This window comes from Nerophis ophidion, linkage group LG03 (genome assembly GCF_033978795.1).
Source record: "Nerophis ophidion isolate RoL-2023_Sa linkage group LG03, RoL_Noph_v1.0, whole genome shotgun sequence".
Lineage (NCBI taxonomy): Eukaryota > Metazoa > Chordata > Actinopteri > Syngnathiformes > Syngnathidae > Nerophis > Nerophis ophidion.
The window spans coordinates 41,999,235-42,021,594 of NC_084613.1; the positions used below are offsets into that span (position 1 = coordinate 41,999,235).

At 41.9% G+C, this 22,360-nt stretch overlaps 1 protein-coding gene across 8 annotated transcripts in view; it reads left to right on the forward strand.

Annotated features, from left to right (window-relative positions):
• Nucleotides 1-22,360, forward strand: part of slc38a6 (solute carrier family 38 member 6) — a 101,845-nt gene that overhangs the window by 28,350 nt on the left and 51,135 nt on the right. For 6 of the 8 annotated variants that reach the window (XR_009806124.1, XR_009806125.1, XR_009806123.1 and 3 more), the window contains 8 exons: nucleotides 6,108-6,193; nucleotides 6,264-6,322; nucleotides 6,404-6,475; nucleotides 6,836-6,892; nucleotides 7,308-7,387; nucleotides 12,256-12,356; nucleotides 12,450-12,574; nucleotides 16,053-16,197. Coding sequence is in view for 5 of the 8 variants with exons in the window: in XM_061895217.1 (XP_061751201.1) it covers nucleotides 6,108-6,193; nucleotides 6,264-6,322; nucleotides 6,404-6,475; nucleotides 6,836-6,892; nucleotides 7,308-7,387; nucleotides 12,256-12,356; nucleotides 12,450-12,574; nucleotides 16,053-16,197 (725 nt within the window). In the remaining 3 variants the exon portion in view is untranslated. Of the gene's footprint in view, nucleotides 1-6,107; nucleotides 6,194-6,263; nucleotides 6,323-6,403; nucleotides 6,476-6,835; nucleotides 6,893-7,307; nucleotides 7,388-12,255; nucleotides 12,357-12,449; nucleotides 12,575-16,052; nucleotides 16,198-20,730; nucleotides 20,826-20,901; nucleotides 21,080-22,360 lie in introns of those variants that run through there. The other 2 variants (XM_061895216.1, XM_061895220.1) reach the window with 2 other exon arrangements.

Genomic DNA, 22,360 nt, shown 5'->3' on the forward strand with positions numbered 1-22,360 from the left:
TCAAGTGTGGCATGAGAAAGGGTGAAATTGGATGTCTCTCACACTTAGTTTGAGGCTTGGCAGCCCTGGAAATATCAGACGAAATACGTGCTTAGTAAAGTTAAAGTGTTGATGGAAGCGTGTTACGGAAGAAAGTAAGCATATTATTAACAGTTAATGAACAAAGAGATGAATATGAGTCTAAAAAGGGGATAATATGACATTGATATAAAATCCCGAGGCGTTCCCAGGCCAGCCGGGAGACATAGTCTTCCCAACGTGTCCTGGGTCTTCCCTGTGGCCTCCTGCCGGTCGGACGTGCCCTAAACAGGGAGCTGTTTGGGTGGCATCCTGACCAGATGCCCAAACCACCTCATCTGGCTCCTCTCGTTGTGAAGGAGCATCAGCTTTAATCTGAGTTCCTCCCGGATGACAGTCTGTTATCCGGGAGCTCTGTCATTGGCAGAGCTTCTCACCCTATCTCTTATGGAGAGACCCGCCACTCGGCGGAGGAAACTCATTTCGGCATCCATCTTCATATTTTCTCAAAATCTTAATTTTTTGTTAATTCAGAGTATCATTCAGAAAATAATTACTTTTAATGAAAGGAGAAATGAAAATGTTTTCAATGAGTGATAGATGATAGTTTTTGGTTTTGTTTTTGTGGACTGTTGAGTTTGTTTTGATCAAACAATTGTATGAACAGGACAAGCGGTAGAAAATGGATAGATGGAATTAAAGAACTAGTTAAAATTTTGTGCCGATATTGATAATCTATCAATAGCCCTCACAATAAACACATTGAAAAACTGACTGTTAATACATGTGATTGGTATTGGGATCAGCCGATCTCACTTATGGATGATATGTATCGAAACCGGCAGCAACAATCCTTGATGGGGGCATCCCTACCATGCAGGGTGCTTTCGTCAAAAAGAAATTCAAACATGACATATTGTTTGTATTCCGTCACATCACTTCTTCCCGCAAGTAAAAAAACTGTGGTGGTCAACCAAACTAAGATGGCTGTTGTGCAGCAAGCAGCGCGCAATCTATCCAACTATGAAAAGGGCCGAGACCTTCCTGCAAAAGGCAGATACTAGCAAAAAATCCAACTATGCAATGGAATAGATCCCAATACTTTATCAAAAAAAAGATTTGTTGAGTGGTATCAAGGATTATTCTTTGGTGGAGTTCCCATACATATCAAAATATATTGTGCTTCAGACATCATTCTACACAACAACAAATATGAAAGCTTGGAAAAAAATGGAGGTCCACATCTTCTTTGTACATGGCTCGGTCAAGAAAATTGGAATCAAGACTCTCCCAGAAAACATATGCGTTGTTTTTACGCGGGGTAAGATTGCGTCTACAGCCATGTTTGTTGCCTTGATGTTGCCCGTGCCGTTTACGAGTATGCATGTTTTCCCCGTCTTTATCAAAATATTACTATAGTTTTCAACTTTGTGTTTGTGCTGAGAGCTTCATTTATGACTGTTGCCTTTGGTAAAGGTTTAACTGCAAGTTGAGAGTTGCAGGTTCGATTCCCGCGTGTGCCATCCTAGTTACTGCCGTTGTGTCCTTGGGCAAGACACTTTACCCACCTGCTCCCAGTGCCATCCACACTGGTTTAAATGTAACTTAGATATTGGGTGTCACTATGTAAAGCGCTTTGAGTCACTTGAGAAAAGCGCTATATAAATATAATTCACTTCACTTCACTTCACTAACTCTTTTAGATTTTACTCACATTTGCTTTTTTTTTTATTTAGACTCGCCGAGTTGGGACTTTACAAAATACTCATAGCAAAAATGTATTTTTAAGAAATACAAATATTATCAAGATCCTACTTAAATGGGAAATACTAAATGTTAAAAGTATATCAAACAAACCATTAACGAATAGATCACTGCAAACTCGTGCATTCGTTGGCTCTGAGTGGGTACAACTTTTCTTGTCGTGTTTTGTAAAATTTTGCATTCCTCCGCCCTTCTTGATTACCTCTCGAGGAACTCTCGAAGAAATGCTTATCCTTTTTGTGATTTTAACGGTTTGTATAGCCAAAAACAACGAAAGCGTTGGGCATTTTTTTCTTCAAAAAAGTCAAATGTCACAGAGTACCCATTGAAAACAGACGCTGGGTTGACCAACCACGCAAATTTAATTAGCCAAGCGAAGCCGGACGTGACGTCACGTATATTTAACAAATTGCCTGCATGAAATTGAGTTGCTGAGCAGGATAGGTGAAGAATCAAAGATAAATCCATCAGCATCCCTTGCTGACTCTGTAGCTGCAGTGAAACTGCCATATAGGGGTCACTGAGTGTTGATGTGGTCAGAACAGGTGCTACTGACTCTGGGATCCCCATAAAGAGTGTCGGAGCCGGGCGGCCTGGCCCCATGCTGCGGTCGCCACGACATGCACCACTCCTCCTGTCTGACCTCGACCCACAGTGGAGCCGACCTGCCTTCCACATGTGTAACCTTCAACACCTGGCCCGCCTCAATCACGATGAAAGCAAATATTATTTCCCCTCTCTATGTAAAAAAAAAAAAAAACGAAACAAAACAATACATGGTTTGATGGAGCGTTGTAACGTTTGAATGTGAATTACATAATTGTTATGGTTTGTGAGAGCTAAAGCCTTTAATGGATACCACATGAGGGGACTGTCGCTCTGCATTTGAGCATAAAATGGAGACAAATTTCCAGAAGCGTCTCATTTTAAGGAACTTTAAGAACATCCATGCTGTCCCTGACATTTCATGACTACGTTTTTTCTGACGAATGTCTTATAGCCTTGAGTAACGCATGCCCTCCTAATTTTATTTTCGAGGTTGAGAGAAATCTGTGCGGTTGCACTGGTATCGTATGCATCATATCAGGGGTCGGGAACCTTTTAGGCTGAGAGAGCCATGAAAGCTAAATATTTTAAAATGTATTTCTGTGAGAGCCATATAATATTTTTTAACACTGAATATAACTAAATACGTGCATTTTTAAGTAAGACCAACAGTTTTAGAGTATAATAAGTCTCTTATTCTTTTTAATAACATTGTTATTCTGAAGCTAACCAATAATAAATAAAATACTTCTTAATGCAGATTCTTGAACTGGTGGGGTAGAAAACGGATGGATAGATCAAAATGCATGAGAATGTTTTATATTTTCAACGTTGTTTTTAACATGTACCATGAAATGATTTACATGGACCCCGACTTAAACAAGTTGAAAAACTTATTCGGGTGTTACCATTTAGTGGTCAATTGTACGGAATATGTACTGTACTGTGCAATTTACTAATAAAAGTTTCAATCAATCGATCAAAACTGTGATTACCAACGGAATTATTCATTACTTATCGTTTTAAGCAATGTCAGCTAAGATTTATCTGAGAGCCGGATGCAGTCATCAAAAGAGCAACATCTGGCTCGAGAGCCATAGGTTCCCTACCCCTGCATCATATGATGATCTCTGGTGAATTGTATAAGGATGCCATTTTCTAGTGGCTATTTTATATGTTAAAGTATAATTGACCATATTGATCCAAATATAAGACAACCCCCACCCAATATATAGAGAATCCATTTTTCATGAATTTATTTTAATATTTATCCTGTTAAAAGTCATATTTTCACTCTCAGTGAAATAACACCTGTTAGATTGTATTAAAAAAATATGTCATATTTCATAGCTGCTTATTAGTTGTTTGGATGACTCAGCTTCTTTGATTACCAATTTAAAATTAGCATTGCAACTCCTTCATTTTACTTCCTCCTTATACATTTCTTTTAATTGAAGAGTTTTTGCCAAGTGTTTGATGTAAACATGCCCTGTTGTGAGGCATAGGGATGTGCCCCTCCCAAAAAAATACGGGGAGCAATTGCATACCTGAAAGGAAGAAAATATGAGAAGTGAATGTTCACATGGGAAGGCTAGAGAGCCAATAACAACAATTTCTTGTGCGAGGTAAGCAAGTATACATACTAAAGGGAGAAGAAACAAATACATACAAATTCCCTCATGGCCACAAGTAAGGAAAGGGAGACATCTTGCCACCTCTGGCTCCTTGCAAAATGTCTGTCTTCTCCTTCTGCACAGAGTCTGATTTTCTTTTCACATGGGGGCTTCACGGTGGAAGAGGGGTTAGTGCGTCTGCCTCACAATACAAAGGTCCTGCAGTCCTGGGTTCAATCCCAGGCTCCGGATCTTTCTGTGAGGAGTTTGCATGTTCTCCCCGTGAATGCGTGGGTTCCCTCCGGGTACTCCGGCTTCCTCCCACTTCCAAAAACATGCACCTGGGGATAGGTTGATTGGCAACACTAAATTGGCCCTAGTGTGTGAATGTGAGTGTGAATGTTGTCTGTCTATCTGTGTTGGCCCTGCGATGAGGTGGTGACTTGTCCAGGGTGTACACCGCCTTCCGTCCTATTGTAGCTGAGATAGGCACCAGCGCCCCCCGCGACCCCAAAAGGGAATAAGCGGTGGAAAATGGATGGATGGATGGAAGGGTTGGGTTTCCATGTCTCATCTGAGTCCAGTTTCCATGGTAATTGCTCCTCCGATGCCTTATCTCAATGAATATTGCCGCTCGCAAATTCCTCACACCCTCATGTTAGGGCTCTTTTGTATGTCCCTTTTTATGTGGGTTACTAAAACTAACCATTTACTGTAATACCTTATACAAAACGACTGCATCTGCATGGTAATTATATGATAGTTATGCAGAAATATGATGGTAGGATCACTCAATCAATCAATGTTTACCTATATAGCCCTAAATCACAAGTGTCTCAAAGATCAATATGCTCCTTTTATTAGGTGTATGTTAATGCTAGCAAAATGTGTAGTTAGTTTTCGAAATATTGAAATCCTTCAATACACATGGGAAATGTGGTTGATCGCACTCTCGGGAGCTAATTAATACACTTTGCCTGACAAAATGTTGCTGTAAAATTGTACCCTTTCTGCATATGTCACTAATAATCCAAACTAAACTGATAAATATTGTAGTAAAAAGCAGCATTAGTTCAGCATTCATGTTAATATGGTGATAATGAAATCAGGAAGCCATGACTCACCACAGCAAAACCTACAAAAAATATTCAAAAACGTAAAAGCACGGGTTGGTATAGCGCAGTGATTATAGTCGGGTAACAGGCTAAGTGATGGTCCTTTTTTGACCTTATTTACGTCAAAACGAGCCATGAAGACCCACCTTGGCAAATGACTTGTCTGCCTACTCATCTGTCGCATTGGCAGGGGATTGCATTATTATGATTACAAACAATACACTAGAGGCAGACATCACAGTTGACTTCACACAAAAGTCATAATGTTTTCTGTTATTGTTGGTCCAAAGCTAATGAGGATTTTGTCAAAATGAGTGTAGTATTTAAATTTTTGGTCCTTGGGTTTTTCCTGATGTACATTTCACTGGCGGTAGCGTGTTAGAGAGCCGCTGGTCACTAAACACTGCATGAATATAGCAGTGGAGTGCATCACAAACGGCCCAAAAATGTCCTGAAATGACAAAATAGATTATTATTTTGGTTTATTTTGTCAGAAAAACAAATGCGAGAATGAATTGACTGCATGCTTTTGGGCAGAGCCGCACAAGTCGATACTTTCTATATACAACTCTGGTTGAGACTAAATCAATACCACCTCTGCTGGTTGCAGCTAAGTAGTGCACTCATTTTTGCCTAATCAAGAGTGAAGCTAGGACAGGTTTAAGCCCCCCGCGACCTTGAGTGGGACAAGCGGTAGTAAATGGATGGATTGAACCTAAAATAGTTTTACTTTTGAAGGAACTTTTTCATTGCGCAAGTACAATGAAAATACATTTTCATCACAAACCCCTTGGACTACATTTTTAAAGAAATCTTAAAAGTAATTGCATGTGTGAAAGTTTAAAAGTATACTGTGCAAAATGGTCTAAATATAAAAATAAGTAACATAAAAATTATATAATAATAAAATGGGCAATAAATACTGTATGTACAGGACACACTAACGGCACTAACAATTAATCATGAATTTGCGTGTCTTCATTTTCATTTCAATCAGCTGTGTGCATTTGTATTAATCAGTTGTCTTCTTATGTCTGTTTTTCTTTTCTAGAGAGACATGGTATCAAGATGGCAGACTGCTGCTGATCTTCATCACACTATGTGTCATCCTTCCTCTTGCAATATTGCCAAAAATTGGTATGCAAAGTAGAAAAATCATCCTTAAAAGACATACTGTAGACGGGTCAGCCGATATGTCTCCTTTTAGGTTTTCTGGGCTACACCAGCAGCCTGGCCTTCTTCTGCATGCTGTACTTTGTCATTGTGGTAAGTTTGTTTGTATACTTTTTAGTATACATCCTCTGTCGTGTTGGTTTTATTTTGCTTGATACATTGTCTCCTTCTCAGGTCGTGGTCAAGAAATGGTCAATCCCCTGCCCACTGGCACAAAACGTGACCAAATTTCCAGGTGTATTTCAGGTAATAACAGCTTCCTTTATCAGATGAGTGTGACCATGGCAGTCTAAGCTAGACGAACTTGATAAGTACCAGAGAGCATGGTGGATTGACTGCTACCTAATGGGGAGGAAGTTCAGTGGCCCCCCTTTTGTCCCCCTTACATTTCCTCAACCTGGAAGCGACCTCTGACCTCTTATTATACAAACGATACTATGACTCCAGACCTGGCATGGCTTAACTGAGAGGAATGTTTGCCTTGCAGCCCCAAAACGCTAAGCGGTGGAATTTGGATTTTTACCTCGCCCTTCTCCTTCCTATTTGGTGCATGTCATCTCTTTTTTCAGGAATAACACGCTCCCTCTTCTCTCCCTGTTTATCCAGGTATCAAATTTCTCCAACTCAGATTGCACACCCAAACTCTTTGTCATCTCCAGTCGCGTACGTACATTAAATAGCCCTTCCCTGCTGCACAAACACGCACACACACACACTCACATGAAAAACAAAGCGAGGTGGCTGAAAAGTTGTAAAAAGTGAGTCTAATGCAGTTTGTAGGCACTGATAACAAGTCACCCTTTCCTTTTTTGAAAGATAGACTGTGTTTTACTGTAGCTGACACTCACAAAGCTCATAAAGTGTATGCTTTCAGCTGTGAAAATAACCTTTTTAAAACCCAGCCATTATGACACACATGTATTTATTTTTATAAACAAATACATTTCCTCTTGATATTATTAGCCTACATTGTTGTATCGACACACACCTTGCCTCCATCTACTGGCCCCCTCATACAGTATATGTGTAAGAATGTGAGCTGATAATGTGCTAAAAGCAACACTACTGTGTGTTTCAGAGTGCCTATGCCATCCCCACCATGGCCTTCTCCTTCCTGTGCCACACAGCAATCCTACCAATCTACTGCGAAATGGATCGGTCAGTTACGTACCTCTGATATTTCACTGATTAAGGCTATTCACATAGCAACATAGAGATTTTTGTAACGTATATACAGACATTCATTGCCTTTGGTCCACACAAAAAGTTTTAAATGATATTGTTGGACTGCAGGGTCACACATTGTTTCTATTTTTAGTTATTGTACATTCATGTAGACAGGAAAGGGAGTTTTAATTTGTTTGTTCGACGTAACCTAGTGTACCATTATTTCCTTACAATTTTCTGATTAAATTAATTAAATATTTAACCCTAACCAGCCAAACAGCTTTCTTACTTTAAAAAGCATTAGAATTATATGGAAAATTAACAAAATACCTTTATTGTATTTGCAATTAGATGTACAGTGCAATGGTTTGAGTGGTTAATGGTCCGAATTTATTTCAAACATGCATACAATTACAACATAATACATTACAATTTCCAGTTGCTTTTTTCAACAGTTTATTTAATCCTACCATTTTTATTTCATAGTAATTGCTACAACTTTTGTTCACTTCCTGTTGTCAATTAGTTCACAATATATCCTTATAAATAATACAATTCTGAAAAAAATAAAAATAAAATAATTATAAATAGTGAAGTAAGTCGTATTTCATATAGTGAGATGAATGAGATTATCAATATTTTCAAAATTATTCTACTTTTTTGTACTTTGAACTGTTTCTTAAAGGTGAACTACACTTTTTCATGATAAAAGACATGACGACAGATGTATATATTTTTTTATATGTTTGTTGACTCTCATAAAGTCTCCAGTAGGTAAAAAATTAACATTGGGTTGCCTTTTTGAAAATGATGCAAAATAAACCCGGCAGCATAATTCCTTAATTCAAATTAGCAAAATATGTACATATTAAATGGTATTATAAATGTGCCTGTTACTACATTACATATATACTTACATAGTGTATATAAAACCTTAATGGAGGTGTTTGAATGGTTTCTGAGGCAGAATAGAGTGGATCCCTTAGACTCAATTTTAAACAGACTTTTGATCCCATTTATTTACTATTTAGAATGCATTAAAAAAAATAAAACATACATCTGTCGTCATGTCTTTCATAATGATTGTGAACGATAGGCAACATTTAAAAAAAAAAAGTGCAGTTTCCCTTTAATGGTACTGAAATCTCTTCAATAACCTTTTTAACATGTTCATATCAATTCCATTACCATCAATTCAGGTCTTGGATTTGCAATTATTCACAATTTTACTAACAACAGAATTATTAATTATTTTCCTTTTTATTTTATTTTATTTTATTTTGTATACAAGAACACAAAACATGTTAATCTATTTATTTATTTTTTTTAAATGTACCATGGGGGACGCTAGGACCTAGGTCACCCGGTGGGAAACCATGCAATAGCAGACACCCAGTACATCTTGCGGGACTTTAGAAGTTTTCGTTTTTTCTCAGAACGTATCTTCGTTCCATGTACAGTACTCGGTGGCTGCTATTGCTATTTCCCACCTGGTGACCTAGGTCCTAGCATCCCCCACGTTACAAAAAGAAACATTTTGTGTATCTAAAAAGGAGCAGGAAGATGCAACGCTTATGATTTCCTGCCCCATCACTCTGATATGATAATCTCATTCATGATCAAAAATACAATACATAATCACCTGCTGTATCACAGTATTCACTATGTTATTACAAGATATACTGTATAACGACCGGTAAATCCACATATACTCAAAATACAAAGTAATAAACCCACTCATCCATTCGTCCATCTTCTTCCGCTTATTCTCGGGGCAGCAGCCTAAGCATAGAAGCCACAACTTCCTTCTACCCAGCTACTTAGTCCAGTTTATCCCAATCTCGAGGTGTTCCCAGGCCAGCTGGGAGACATAGTCTCTCCACCGTGGTCTCCTATCGGTCACAAGCGCCCTAAACACCTCCCCAGGGAGGCGTTCGAGGGGCATTCTAATCAGATGCCCGAACCACCTCATCTGGCTCCTCTCAATGTGGAGGAGCAACAGATTTACTCTGAGCTCCTCCCGCATGACAGAGCTTCTCACCGTGTCTCTAAGGCAGAGCCCCACTACCCGACGCAGGAAACTAATTTCCGGCGCTTTTACTCGTGATCTTGTCCTTTGGACATAACCCAAAGCTCATGACCAAAGGTAAGGATAGGGACGAAGATCGACCAGTAAATTGAGAGCTTTGCCTTCCAGCTTAGCTCTTTCTTCACCATGACGGACCAAGACAGGGTCTGCATCACTCCAGACGCTGCACTGATCCACAGGTCGATCTCACGATACACTCTTCCATCACTCATGAACAATACCCCAAGGTACTTGAACTCCTCCACTTGGGGCAAAATCTCCTCCCCAACCCGGAGATGGCACGCCACCATTTCCTGGGCAAGACCCATGGACTCAGATTTGGAAGTGCTCATTTTCATCCTAGTCGCTTCACACTGTGCTGCAAACCGATCCAGTGAGAGCTGAAGATCCTGGCCAGATGAAGCCGTCAGGACCACATCATACGCAAAAAGCAGAGACCTAACCCTGCAGCTACCAAACTGGATCCCCTCAACGCCCTGGCTGTTCCTACACTTTGTGTCCCTAAAAGTTGTAAACAGAATCGGTGACAAAGTCCAACCCTCACTGGAAATGGACCATTGTCTGACACTGATTATACAGGGAGTGAACCACTACAATTAAGCGGTCTGATACCCCAAACTCTCTGAGCACTCTTCACAGGACTTCCCGAAGGATACGGTCGAATGCCATCCCCAAGTCCACAAAACACATGTAGACTGGTTGGGCAAACTCCAATGCACCCTCAAGAATCCTGCCGAGAGTATGGAGTTGGTCCACAGTTCCACGACCAGGACAAAAACCACACTGCTCCTCATTTATCTGAGTTTCGACTATCCGGCATAGCCCCCTCTCCTGTACACCTGAATAGACCTTATCGGGAAGGCTGAAGAGTGTGATCCCACGATAGTTGGAACACACCCTCCGGTTCTCCTTTTTAAGTAAAGGAACCACCACCCCAGTCTGCCTATCTAGAAGCACCGCCCCCGATGTCTAAGCAATGCTGCAGAGTCTTGTCAACCACAACAGCCCCATAGCATTCAGAGCCTTAAGGAACTCCATGCGGTCCTCATCCAACCCGGGGGCCCTCCCACCGAGCAGCTTTATAACTACTTTAGCAACCTCAACCCCAGAAATAGGAAGCCCTCCGCAAGGTCCCCAGGCACTGCTTCCCTATTGGAAGACATGAAGGTGGGATTGAGAAGGTCTTCAAAGTATTCCTTTCACCTTTCCACAACATCCCCAGTCGACATCAGCAGCACACCATCCCCACTAAAAACAGTGTTTACAGTGCACTGCTTCCCCCTCCTGAAGTGGCAAATGGTGGTGCAGATTTGCTTCGAAGCCGTCCACAACTGTTCTGCATGGCTACTCCAAACTCCTCCCATGTCCGTTTTTTTGCTCTGCAACCGCCAAAGCAGCACATTGCCTGGCCTGTTGGTACCTGTCCGCTGCCTCCAGTGTCCCATGAGCCAAAAGGACCCGATAGGACTCCTTCTTCATCTTGACATCATCCCTCACCGTTTGTGTTCACTAGCGAGTTCTGGGATTACCGCCACGGCAGGCATCGACCATCTTCCGGCCACAGCTCCAATTGGCTGCCACAACGATAGAGGCACGGAACATGATCCACTCAGACTCATTTTGCAGCACCTTCCTAGTAACATGTTCAAAGTTCTTCCGTAGGTGGGAATTGAAGCTCTCTGACAGGAGACTCTGCCAGATGTTCCCAGCAGACCCCCACTATGCGTTTGGGCCTGCCAGGTCTGCCTGGCATCCTCCCCTATCATCGGAGCCGACTCACCACCAGGTGGTGATCGGTTGAAAGCTCCACCACTCTCTTCACCCGAGTGTCCAAAACATGAGACCGCAAATCCGATGGTACAACCACAAAGGGAATCACCTGAGGAAGCACTCTCCCCTAATCCCTCTCAGGACTCCAAAAAGGGCGAGTTCTCTGAACTGCTGTTTGGAGCGCAAGCAACGCCAGAGTGGAAGAGAGTCCAGCCCCTCTCGAGAAAACTGGTCCCAGAGCCCTTGCTGTGCGTCGAAGTGAGACCGACTAGATCCAGCCGTGGCTTCTCTACCTCACACACCAGCTCAGGCTCCTTCCCTCCAGCGAGGTGATGTTCCACGTCCCAAGAGCTAGCTTCTGGAGCCGGGGGTTGGACTGCCAAAGTTCCTACCTTTGGCTGCCTTCCAGCTCACATAACACCTGATTTCTTTGACCCCTCCTATGAGTGGCTAGCCTATTAGAAGGGGGATCCTCAATTTCCTCTTCGGGGTGTGCCCGGCCGGGCCGCATGGGGTAAGACCCGGCCTCCAGGAGGTTGTCATTGAGCCCCACCTCCAGGCCTGGCTCCAGAGGGGAGCCCCAGTGACCTGCATCCAGGCGGGGGAAACCTTGATCCTTGCTTTTGTCTCTTCATAGAAGTCTTTGAGCTGCTTTATGTCTGGTCCCTCACCTGGGATCTGTTTGTCATGGGAGACACTACCAGGGGCATAGAAGCCCCGGATAACATACATCCTGTAGGATCATTGGGACAAGCTATCTCCTCCACCACGATAAGGTAGAAGCTTAGGGAGGAGTAAATTCACTTATTTCATAAAATGTAATGTGCATTAATATGTTACACCTTTTTAAATATATTATGTAACTTCCTCTTTGTTATACCTATCAAAAACACTTTTTTTAAATAGGTTAGCACCACTGCTAAAATGAATAGCATGCTAATAGAATCAATTCAATTATACATTTCAAAAGCATCATCATGCATTATGGTGTATCTTTCAGACCGACTAAAACAAAGATGCAGAATGTGACCAACGTCAGCATCAGCCTCAGCTTCCTACTCTACCTCATTTCTGCCCTCTTTGGCTACCTCACATTCTATGGTAGGTTGTGCCACAGAGAAAGTAAAGTTTTGCACCAGGCATGCTGCTTACTTCAAACAATACTACTGTATACTTTTCTTGCCTGCTTTGTAGCTCACGTGGACTCTGAGCTTTTGCTTGGCTACGATGCATACATGCCACGCGACATCATGGTGATGACTGTTAGGCTCGCCATCCTCATCGCTGTGTTGTTGACCATACCCCTAATTCACTTCCCGGTAAGTAGCAACCAGGTTATATGCAAATTGTTCTTATTTTTGTGATGTGTATATTTGATCTTGGCCCTGCGATGAAGTGGCGACGTGTCCAGAGTGTACCCTGCCTTCCGCCCGAATGCAGCTGAGATAGGCTCCAGCACCCCCCACATCCCTGAAAGGCACAATCGGTAGGAAATGGATGGATGGGTATTTGATCTCTTTTCAACTGTTCGCCAAAACATAGTGATTAATGTCAAATTACTATAATCAATACTTCAACTTTCGCAGCATACGTATTATTTGATTTATTGATTGAAACTGTTATTAGTAGATTGCACAGTTCAGTACATATTCCGTACAATTGACCACTAAATGGTAACACCCAAATAAGTTTTTCAACTTGTTTAAGTCGGGGTCCACGTTAATCAATTCATGGTACAAATATATACTATCAGCATAATACAGTCATCACACAAGTTAATCATCATAGTAGATAAATTGAATTATTTACATTATTTACAATCCGGGGTGTGGCATGAGGAGCTTTGGTTGGTATCAGTTAACTTCAGTCATCAACAATTGCATCAACAGAGAAATGGACATTGAAACAGTGTAGGTCTTACTTAGTAGGATATGTACAACGAGCAGAGAACATAGTGAGTTCAGATAGCATAAGAACAAGTATATACATTAGAAATACATTTGATTATATACATTAGGTTATTTACAATCCGGGGGGATGGGATGTGAATGGAGGAGGGTATTAGTAAAGGGTTGAAGTTGCCTGTAGGTGTTGTTTTAGAGCGCTTTTGAAGGAGGATAGAGATGCACTTACTTTTACACCTGTTGGGATTACATTCCACATTGATGTGGCATAGAAAGAGAATGAGTCAAGGCCTTTGTTAGATCGGAATCTGGGTTTAACGTGGTTTGTGGAGTTCCCCCTGGTGTTGTGGTTATGGCGGTCATTCACGTTAAGGAAGTAGTTTAACATGTACTTCGGTATCAGGGAGGTGTAGCGGATTTTATAGACTAGGCTCAGTGCAAGTTGTTTTACTCTGTCCTCCACCCTGAGCCAGCCCACTTTGGAGAAGTGGGTGGGAGTGAGGTGTGAATTGGGGTGGAAGTCTAAAAGTAACCGGACTAGCTTGTTCTGGGCTGTTTGGAGTCTAGGGTTTTGGAGGTGTCGGGGTACCAGGAGGTGCAAGCGTAATCGAAAAAAGGTTGAATGAGAGTTCCCGCTAGAATCTTCAAGATGCTTTTGTTGACCAGAGAGGAGATTCTGTAGAGGAATCTCGTTCTTTGGTTGACTTTTTTGATTACCTTGGTTGCCATTTTATCACAGGAAAGATTGGCCTCTAGAATGGAACCTAGGTGATCTCTGGTGATAATAATGTCACCCACTTTAATAGTGAAGTCACTGACTTTCTTAAGGTTGATGTGGGACCCAAATAGGGTGGATTTCATTTTACCTAAGTGTATGGATAGTTTATTGTCAGCATTAACCAGCCATAACATTAGGTATGTCTCTCACCTACAAGTTGTATCATCTATATGGGACCTGTTTGTGACATGAGACAGTCAAAATATTACCAGCAGCTAATATTTAACATTGTAAAAGGTTAACAATTAACATTGTGACACTTAAAGGACACAGACTTTTAATTTTTTTTTTTAAAGAAAAAATGCCTGCTCTGCGTTTGTGTCCTGACAGATTTTGTATTTTGTAGAAATACTGAATTTGTATTTATCCTGTATAATCACTTCCATTTAGAGGAGTAACACTATGTTTAGATACCAGTTTCACACATTATTAACACAAAAAGAGGATTGTTAAGATCATATTTTGATTGTCGAAGATGTTTGGTAATGTAAAATGTGATATTTTTTCTACCTGAATAAATACTTCTAATATTCTGTACAATACATGTTGTAGAAGTTAAATGTATTCATATGTTTGCCCAACAATGTATTAGTATTCCTGCTAGAGGCACACCATGTTTAGATATCAGTTTCACAAAATGTGTATCGTTACTATCATGCTAGTGTGTGAATGTGAGTGTGAATGTTGTCTGTCTATCTGTGTTGGCCCTGCGATGAGGTGGCGACTTGTCCAGGGTGTACCCTGCCTTCTGCCCGATTGTAGCTGAGATAGGCGCCAGCGCCCCCCGCGACCCCGAAAGGGAATAAGCGGTAGAAAATGGATGGATGGATGGATACTATCATGCTTTGATTGTCAAAGATGTTTGGTTATGTTAAAATGGGATATTTGTACCTAAATAAATGCTTCTGATTATCTGTACATTACATGTTGTATGGTAATGCTAGTCATATCTATTCATGACAATGTCTTAATCTTCTTTATTTATTGATTAAATGTAATATTCAGCCTGCTAAACATTCTGTAATTGAGGACTCGACCAGAAAATGTTATAAAAAAATGTACACAATATTTCAGCCAGCCAGTTAATCAATGCACCTTAACTGTAATCTAAGCCAGGAAGTGAAGTGTACACCCACCTCTGAACGATGCACGCAGCAGGCATTTTCTGCAGTAATGTCGTATCACGGCAAAAAATATTCCTCTTGTCCAGAAAGCAACTTGCATTGGCTTTAAATCTGATATTTCCATAATGTACCCTTTTCTTTGTCCATTTCTGTTCGCTATTTCCCAGCTTGTGGCTCATCAATAACAAGTGAACAGCCCGAGGGTCAAAAAGTATGCATATACGTTAATCTCTCATTAAAACAATTTGTGCCGTTGTAGGAACTTACAGTTAATGCGTTATCGCGTTAACTTTGACAGTCCTAATTTTAAACATTAATTTATGTTCCAACACATTTACCCTCGCACGTTAAGAGCATTTGTGAACTGTTGAGAGCGATCCATAGCAATGATTTTTGTTGGTAAATGACATACTATAAGATATTATCGTCACACATCAACATCTTTAAAATATATAGCTAGGTCAGCATTGCAAATGAGAATCTGTTTATAATTGTTTTACGCTGGATAAATATATAAATACCTGTAAACTAGGAAGTGCAGAAGGCAATGTGTTGTTAAATGTTTATATAGTATAATACCCAGAGGGCTTAGGAACTGGACATAGAGCTAAGCTACGCGGGCTACAACTGTTTCATTTGGGCAATGAAGAGTTGATATTGTTACATGTAGTGGTTCCTGCTTCGTCTACGCAAGAAGCAAACATGGGTTTTGATTAGACAGTTGACCTGTGCGCTTGAGCGCTACTCAAAGACAATTGTCTTTGTCGAAAAATGATGCCGTTTGCCAAGTAATATTATTATTGAACCCTGAATCTTCATCATACATTGACAAGGTAATTCATAAATTGGAGCGTCCCTGTTGGGATACATTGTGGTTGTCAATGAACATTCTAGTTAACTTTCTAAAGGCAATTTTTGATACAGTTTGATAGGAATCCATTTTAGGTCTTGCTTGTCATCGTAATGTGTGTGGTTTTAATGTGCGTTTCAGGCTCGTAAAGCCATCATCTTGCTCCTCCGTGGAAATCAGCCATTTTCCTGGCTGATCCACATCACAACAACTGTGGTGATCTTGGGCACAGTCCTGATGCTGGCCATCTTTGTGCCTGATATCAGAAATGTTTTTGGAGTAGTGGGTAAGTGTGTGTTTTTTTTTTTTTTTGCATTCTTAATTAAAACAATTGTGTCGGTGCTTCATATTTTGGTCCTGTATCATACAGTGTTAATTTTGACAGTAGTTTTTAATTTAGATTACGTCAGTCTACTCTGATCATATTTTGGTTGTCATGGACTGAGACAACAACGAGTTTATGGCAGCAGATATGGAATAGGGAAAGACTGAAAAGGGATTCCTGTTTCAAGTTTGTAGAAAATGTGAACAGTTATTTGGAAGCAGAGGCTGAGTATACAGGAAATAACACTGTTTGAAGCAGGTTTTGGAGCAACATATGTTGCCATCCAAGCAACGTTATCTGCCTGTTTCAGCAAGACAATGCCAAGCCACGTGTTACAACAGTGTGGCTTCATAGTAAAAGAGTGCGAGTACTAGACTGGCCTGCCTGTAGTCCAGACCTGTCCCCCATTGAAAATGTGTGGTGCAATATGAAGCCCAAAATACGGCAACAAAGACCCCAGACTGTTGCACAACTTAAGCTGTACATCAAGCAAGAATGGAAAATAATTCCACCTGAAAAGCTTCAAAAATTAGTTTCCTCAATCCCCAAACATTTACTGGGTGTTGTTAAAAAAAAAGGCCATGTAACACAGTGGTAAAAAATACCCCTTTGCCTACTTTTTTGCAATGTGAGGCTGCCATTAAATTCTAAGTTAATGATTAGTTGCAAAAAAAAATTTAGTTTCTCAGTTCGAACATTAAATATCTTGTCTTTGCAGTCAATTTAATTGAGTATAAGTAGAAAAATATTTGCAAATCATTGCATTCTGATTTGATTTAAGAATTACACAACATGCCAACTTTACTGGTTTGGGGTTTTGTATGTGTGTATAAATCTTGTATAGGCTCTATATATGTGTGTGTGTATATTGTTACTTGCAGCTGGCTGTCGACCCCTGGCCAAACTTTTTTACCGCAATGCGGCCCCCGAGTCAAATAGTTTGGACACCCCTGTAAATGTAAATGTATGACAGTCCTAAATCAACGTGCATTTGTTTTTTGATTAGTTATCGTCTTATTTTTGTCAGTGTAAAATAAGTAGTTGGCGATAATTTGTCATGATCCGTGGTCCGGTCATGTTTTGTTTAGTTATGTTCTGTTAGTTTTGGACTCCCTTAGTTACCGTTTTGTGCACTTTGCGTGTTTGTTTTGGTTACCGTGGGTGCTAATTGGTTTCACCTGCCTCTGATTAGTGCTCTGCACGTTCACCTGCTGTTGAGCACTAATCAGAGAGCTATTTATTCACGTTGCTCGCCACAGTCGGTGTGACTTCACTGTTTGCGGTATGCAACCGTCACGTTGATGTATTTCTGTTCTTGATTCCTGTGCTAAGTTGTTGCCTTAACTTCCTGTGCGATTGGAACGTTTTTCTTTTGTTTGTTTCTGTCTTTTTGGTACGTGTATGATTTATGATTAATAAATCATCTCCTACCTCACGCTGTCATCCGGAGCTTTCCGTTCTGCATTCAGGGAGGACAAACCTCAACCCGACCCCCCACATGTGACGAATCTAAGACGAAAATGAATAATCAACGAAATTAATACTGGTTTCATATGTATTGTACAAAATGTAGCCCTGGGATATACAGTGGAACCTCCAAAGTCGACAATTTGTTGTTGACTAAAGCTTTTAGTTTCTATCCACGCATGCATGCATGAGATTTTTTTAGATCTTTTGAGACTTCTTTCACACACATCGGCACTTTTGCGTTTTTTGTGATGCCTGCACAGACGGGTACCGGGAATCACAAAAAGAAAAAAGTAATAATAATAAAACTGGCTGCTTAGTACAATACAGTATGGGTCATTTATTAATTCAAGCAGTATTATTATCGACTCCTCTCTGAGCTGCCACCTTACCGTGGTAGAGCAGTTTGCGTGTCCCAATGATCCTAGGAGCTATGTTGTCCGGGGGCTTCTATGTCCCCTGGTAGGGTCTCCCAAGACAAACAGGTGCTAGGTGAGGGATCAGACAAAGAGCAGCTCGAAGACTTCTATGGATATACAACAACAGTGAGTCCGTTTCCCTCGCCCGGACGCGGGTCACCGGGGCCCCCCCTCTGGAGCTAGGCCCGGAGTTGGGGAACGATGGCAAGCGTCTGGTGGCCAGGCCTGTTCCCCGAAGAGGCAATGTGGGTCACCCCTCCAATGGGCTCACCACCCATAACAGGGGCCATAGAGGTCGGGTGCATTGTGAGCTGGGCGGCAGCCAAAGGCAGGGCACTCGGCGGTCCGATCTTCGGCTACATAAGCTAGCTCTTGGGACGTGAAATGTCACCTCACTGGGAGGGAAAGAGCCTGAGCTAGTGCGCGAGGTAGAGAAGTTCCGACTGGATATAGTCGGACTCACCTCGACGTACAGTAAGGGCTGTGGAACCAGTTCTCTCGAGAAGGACTGGACTCTCTTCCACTCTGGCGTTGCACGCAGTGAGAGGCAACGAGCTGGGGTATTAATTCTTGTTTCCCCCGGCTCAAAGCCTGTACGTTGGAGTTCAACCCAGTGGACGAGAGGGTAGCCTCCCTCTGCCTTCGGGTGGAGGGACGGGTCAGGACTGTTGTTTGTGTTTACGCACCAAACAGCAGTTCAGAGTACCCACCCTTTTTGGATAAACTCGAGGGAGTACTGGAAAGTGCTCCCCCGGGTGAATCCCTTGTCCTACTGGGGGACTTCAACGCTCATGTTGGCAACGACAGTGAAACCTGGAGAGGCGTGATTGGGAAGAATGACCGCCCGGCTCTGAACCCGAGTGGTGTTTTGTTATTGGACTTTTGCGCTCGTCACACATTGTCCATAACACACACCATGTTCAAACATGCGGCCTCATGTTTTGGACACTCGGGTGAAGAGAGGGGCGGAGCTTTCTACCGATCACCACCTGGTGGTGAGTTGGCTGCGATGGTGGGGCTGTCTTGGTTGACAAGACTCTGCAGCATCGCGTGGACATCGGGGGCCGTACCTCGGGATTGGCAGACCGGGGTGGTGGTCCCTCTCTTTAAGAAGGCGGACCGGAGGGTGTGTTCCAGCTATCGTGGGATCACACTCCTCAGCCTTCCCGGTAAGGTTTATTCAGGTGTACTGGAGAGGAGGCTGCGCCGGATAGCCGAACCTCATATTCAGGAAAAACAGTGTGGTTTTCGTCCTGGTCGTGGAACTGTGGACCAGCTCTATACTCTCGGCAGGGTCCTTGAGGGTGCATGGGAGTTTGCCCAACCAGTCAGCTTTGTGGACTTCTAGAAGGTATTCGACTGTGTCCCCCGGGAAGTCCTGTGGTGAGTGCTAAGAGAGTATGGAGTACCGGACTGTATGATTGTAGCGGTCCGCTCCCTGTACAATCAATGTCAGAGCTTGGTCCACATTGCCGGCAGTAAGTCGGACACGTTTCCTGTGAGGGTTGGACTCCGCCATGGCTGTCCTTAGTCACCGATTCTGTTCATAACTTTTATGGACAAAATTTCTTGGCGCAGTCAAGGCCTTGAGGGGTTCCGGTTTAGTGGCCGCGGGATTAGGTCTCTGCTTTTTGCAGATGATGTGGTCCTGATGGCTTCATCTGGCCGGGATCTTCAGCTCTCACTGGATCGGTTCGCAACAGAGTGTGAAGCGACCGGAATGAGAATCAGCACCTCCAAGTCCCAGTCCATGGTTCTCGCCCGGAAAAGGGTGGAATGCCATCTCCGGGTTGGGGAGGAGACCCTGCCCCAAGTGGAGGAGTTCAAGTACCTAAGGGTCCTGTTCACGAGTGAGGTAAGAGTGGATCATGAGATCGACAGGCGGACAGTAATGCGGACGCTGTATCCATCCGTTGTGGTGAAGAAGGAGCTGAGCCGGAAGGCAAAGCTCTCCATTTACCGGTCGATCTACGTTCCCATCCTCACTTATGGTCATGAGCTTTGGGTCATGACCGAAAGGTCAAGATCACGGGTACAAGCGGCCGAAATGGGTTTCCTCCGCCGGGTGGCGGGACTCTCCCTTAGAAATAGGGTGAGAAGCTCTGCCATCTGGGAGGAGTTCAAAGTAAAGCCGTTGCTTCGAGAGAAGCCAGATGAGGTGGTCCGGGCATCTGGTCAGGATGCCACCCGAACGCCTCCCTAGGGAGGTGTTTAGGGCACGTCCAACCGGTAGGAGGCCACGGGGAAGACACAGGACACGTTGGGAAGACTATGTCTCCCGGGTGGCCTGGGAACGCCTCGGGATCACCCGGGAAGAGCTGGACGAAGTGGCTGGGGAGCGGAAAGTCTGGGCTTCCCTGCTTAGGCTGCTGCCCCGGCGACCCGACCTCGGATAAGCGGAGGAAGATGGATGGATGGATGGATGGATATTATTATCGATTACTTTCCTAGTGTCATGCAATAGTATTTATCTATTTAAATAGATTTTTGTGTTATAACACCAGTTGTTCTTAATTATTTTCTGCCGTGCATAATTACTTATAGCACTGCTGCTACCTAGATAAAGGCAATAGATTTGAAAATCTTTCTTGTCCTCTTTTTTTGCTAGGATCAACGACATCCAGCTGCCTCCTGTTTGTTTTTCCTGGCATCATTTACCTCAAGATTAGCTGCCAGCCTCTCCGATCTTTTGACTGCATCGGGGTATTTAGTCTCATACTTAAACAACATCACTAACATAACTATGTTTTGAAGTTTTAATGCAGTAATGTGTTTGTAGGCGATGACTCTGGTGGTCTTCGGTGTGATTATGGGCGTCATCAGCTTCTCGATCATTGTCTTCACGTGGATACAAAGCTTTTAGCCCTCATTCACACATCACTAAGCTTAAGGGTGAACAGAGAGGTTGCTACCAAATAACTTGGATGAAATAAAGAGACAGGTGCTAATCAAGTGTACCTCTGAAACACCTTGTTTATTGTGCGCCAAACAAAACATCGTTTCCTGCAGACACTTTAAGAGATGGGCACAATATTCGATTTGCGTGATCATTATTTTCAGGGTTTACATTTTAACTCTCCACAATTACAACTCTTCCAGCAAATCACAAGAGTATTACCAAAAATATTTGAAATAGTTGGAACTGCGAAGTAATTTACAACCCAATCAAATTGCATTTTTGCACATAGGCATGTTTGATTTTGCAATTTAAGTTCACTCGCTGAAAGCTGCAGCTATATGTCACCTGCTCAAAAATTTCAAAAACACTATTGGCTAGCATATGTTACCGACTGGTTTTACAAGTCAATGTCTATATTTGACATAATTTGAAGCAAAACATGCAAAAATTGCCATTCGGACAGTATAAGATGGCAGTTGTTTGGGCTCTCGATCAGTCCTGTCTCTTGCAAACGTGCGTGCCTATTCCACAAGCACGCATGCCAAATCACAGAAAACGAAATTATTTAAAAACAGATTCTCTGGTTACTATTTTGCTGCTGTACCTTTGAGTGGAATTCTTTTGTAACATATCGCTGTGTGCGTCTGTATTAGAGGGGCAGAGCTTACATCAGGGGTGTCCAAACTTTTTCCACAGAGGGCTGCACACGGAAAAATGTAAGCATGCATTTTGATATTTTTCATTTTCAAACCATAACAAAATATATGGATTTTTTTTTTTTTTTTTATCCCTAGGGCTCCTGGGGAGCAAAGAGAGTCTCAGTCACTAAAATGCTAGAAATAAGTCAAATTATTATCATTTTTTATTTAATGCTTACAGTAAATCTCTATATCAACTTGAGGTTGATATAAAGTAAAACAAATAAGGTTTTATGCCTTTTCTGTCAAAGACAACTATGTTTTTTTATAGTAAAACGGAAATATGTAGTATTTAGATAGATGGATAGTACTTAATTGATTCCTCCAGGAGAGTTCCTTTATTTAGCAATTAAAGCCCTCAAAGATCAATAATGCAGGACACCATTGATTTTAATTATTTAATATTTTTGAGTAATCACAGTGAAAAGTTAAATAAAATCCTACTAAATATATTTGAGATCCGAAAGGTTCCCCACTCATAAAGTGATGCATTTTTATTTTTATTTTTTTTTACTTTTAACACTTAAATTTCAAGATCGACTTACGATATATCTGTCGATATTAAGTTTGAACTATTGTTTTGTTTGTTTTATGCTCTTGTCAAAACTTTGATGTTTTTATATGGCAACCACACAACATAT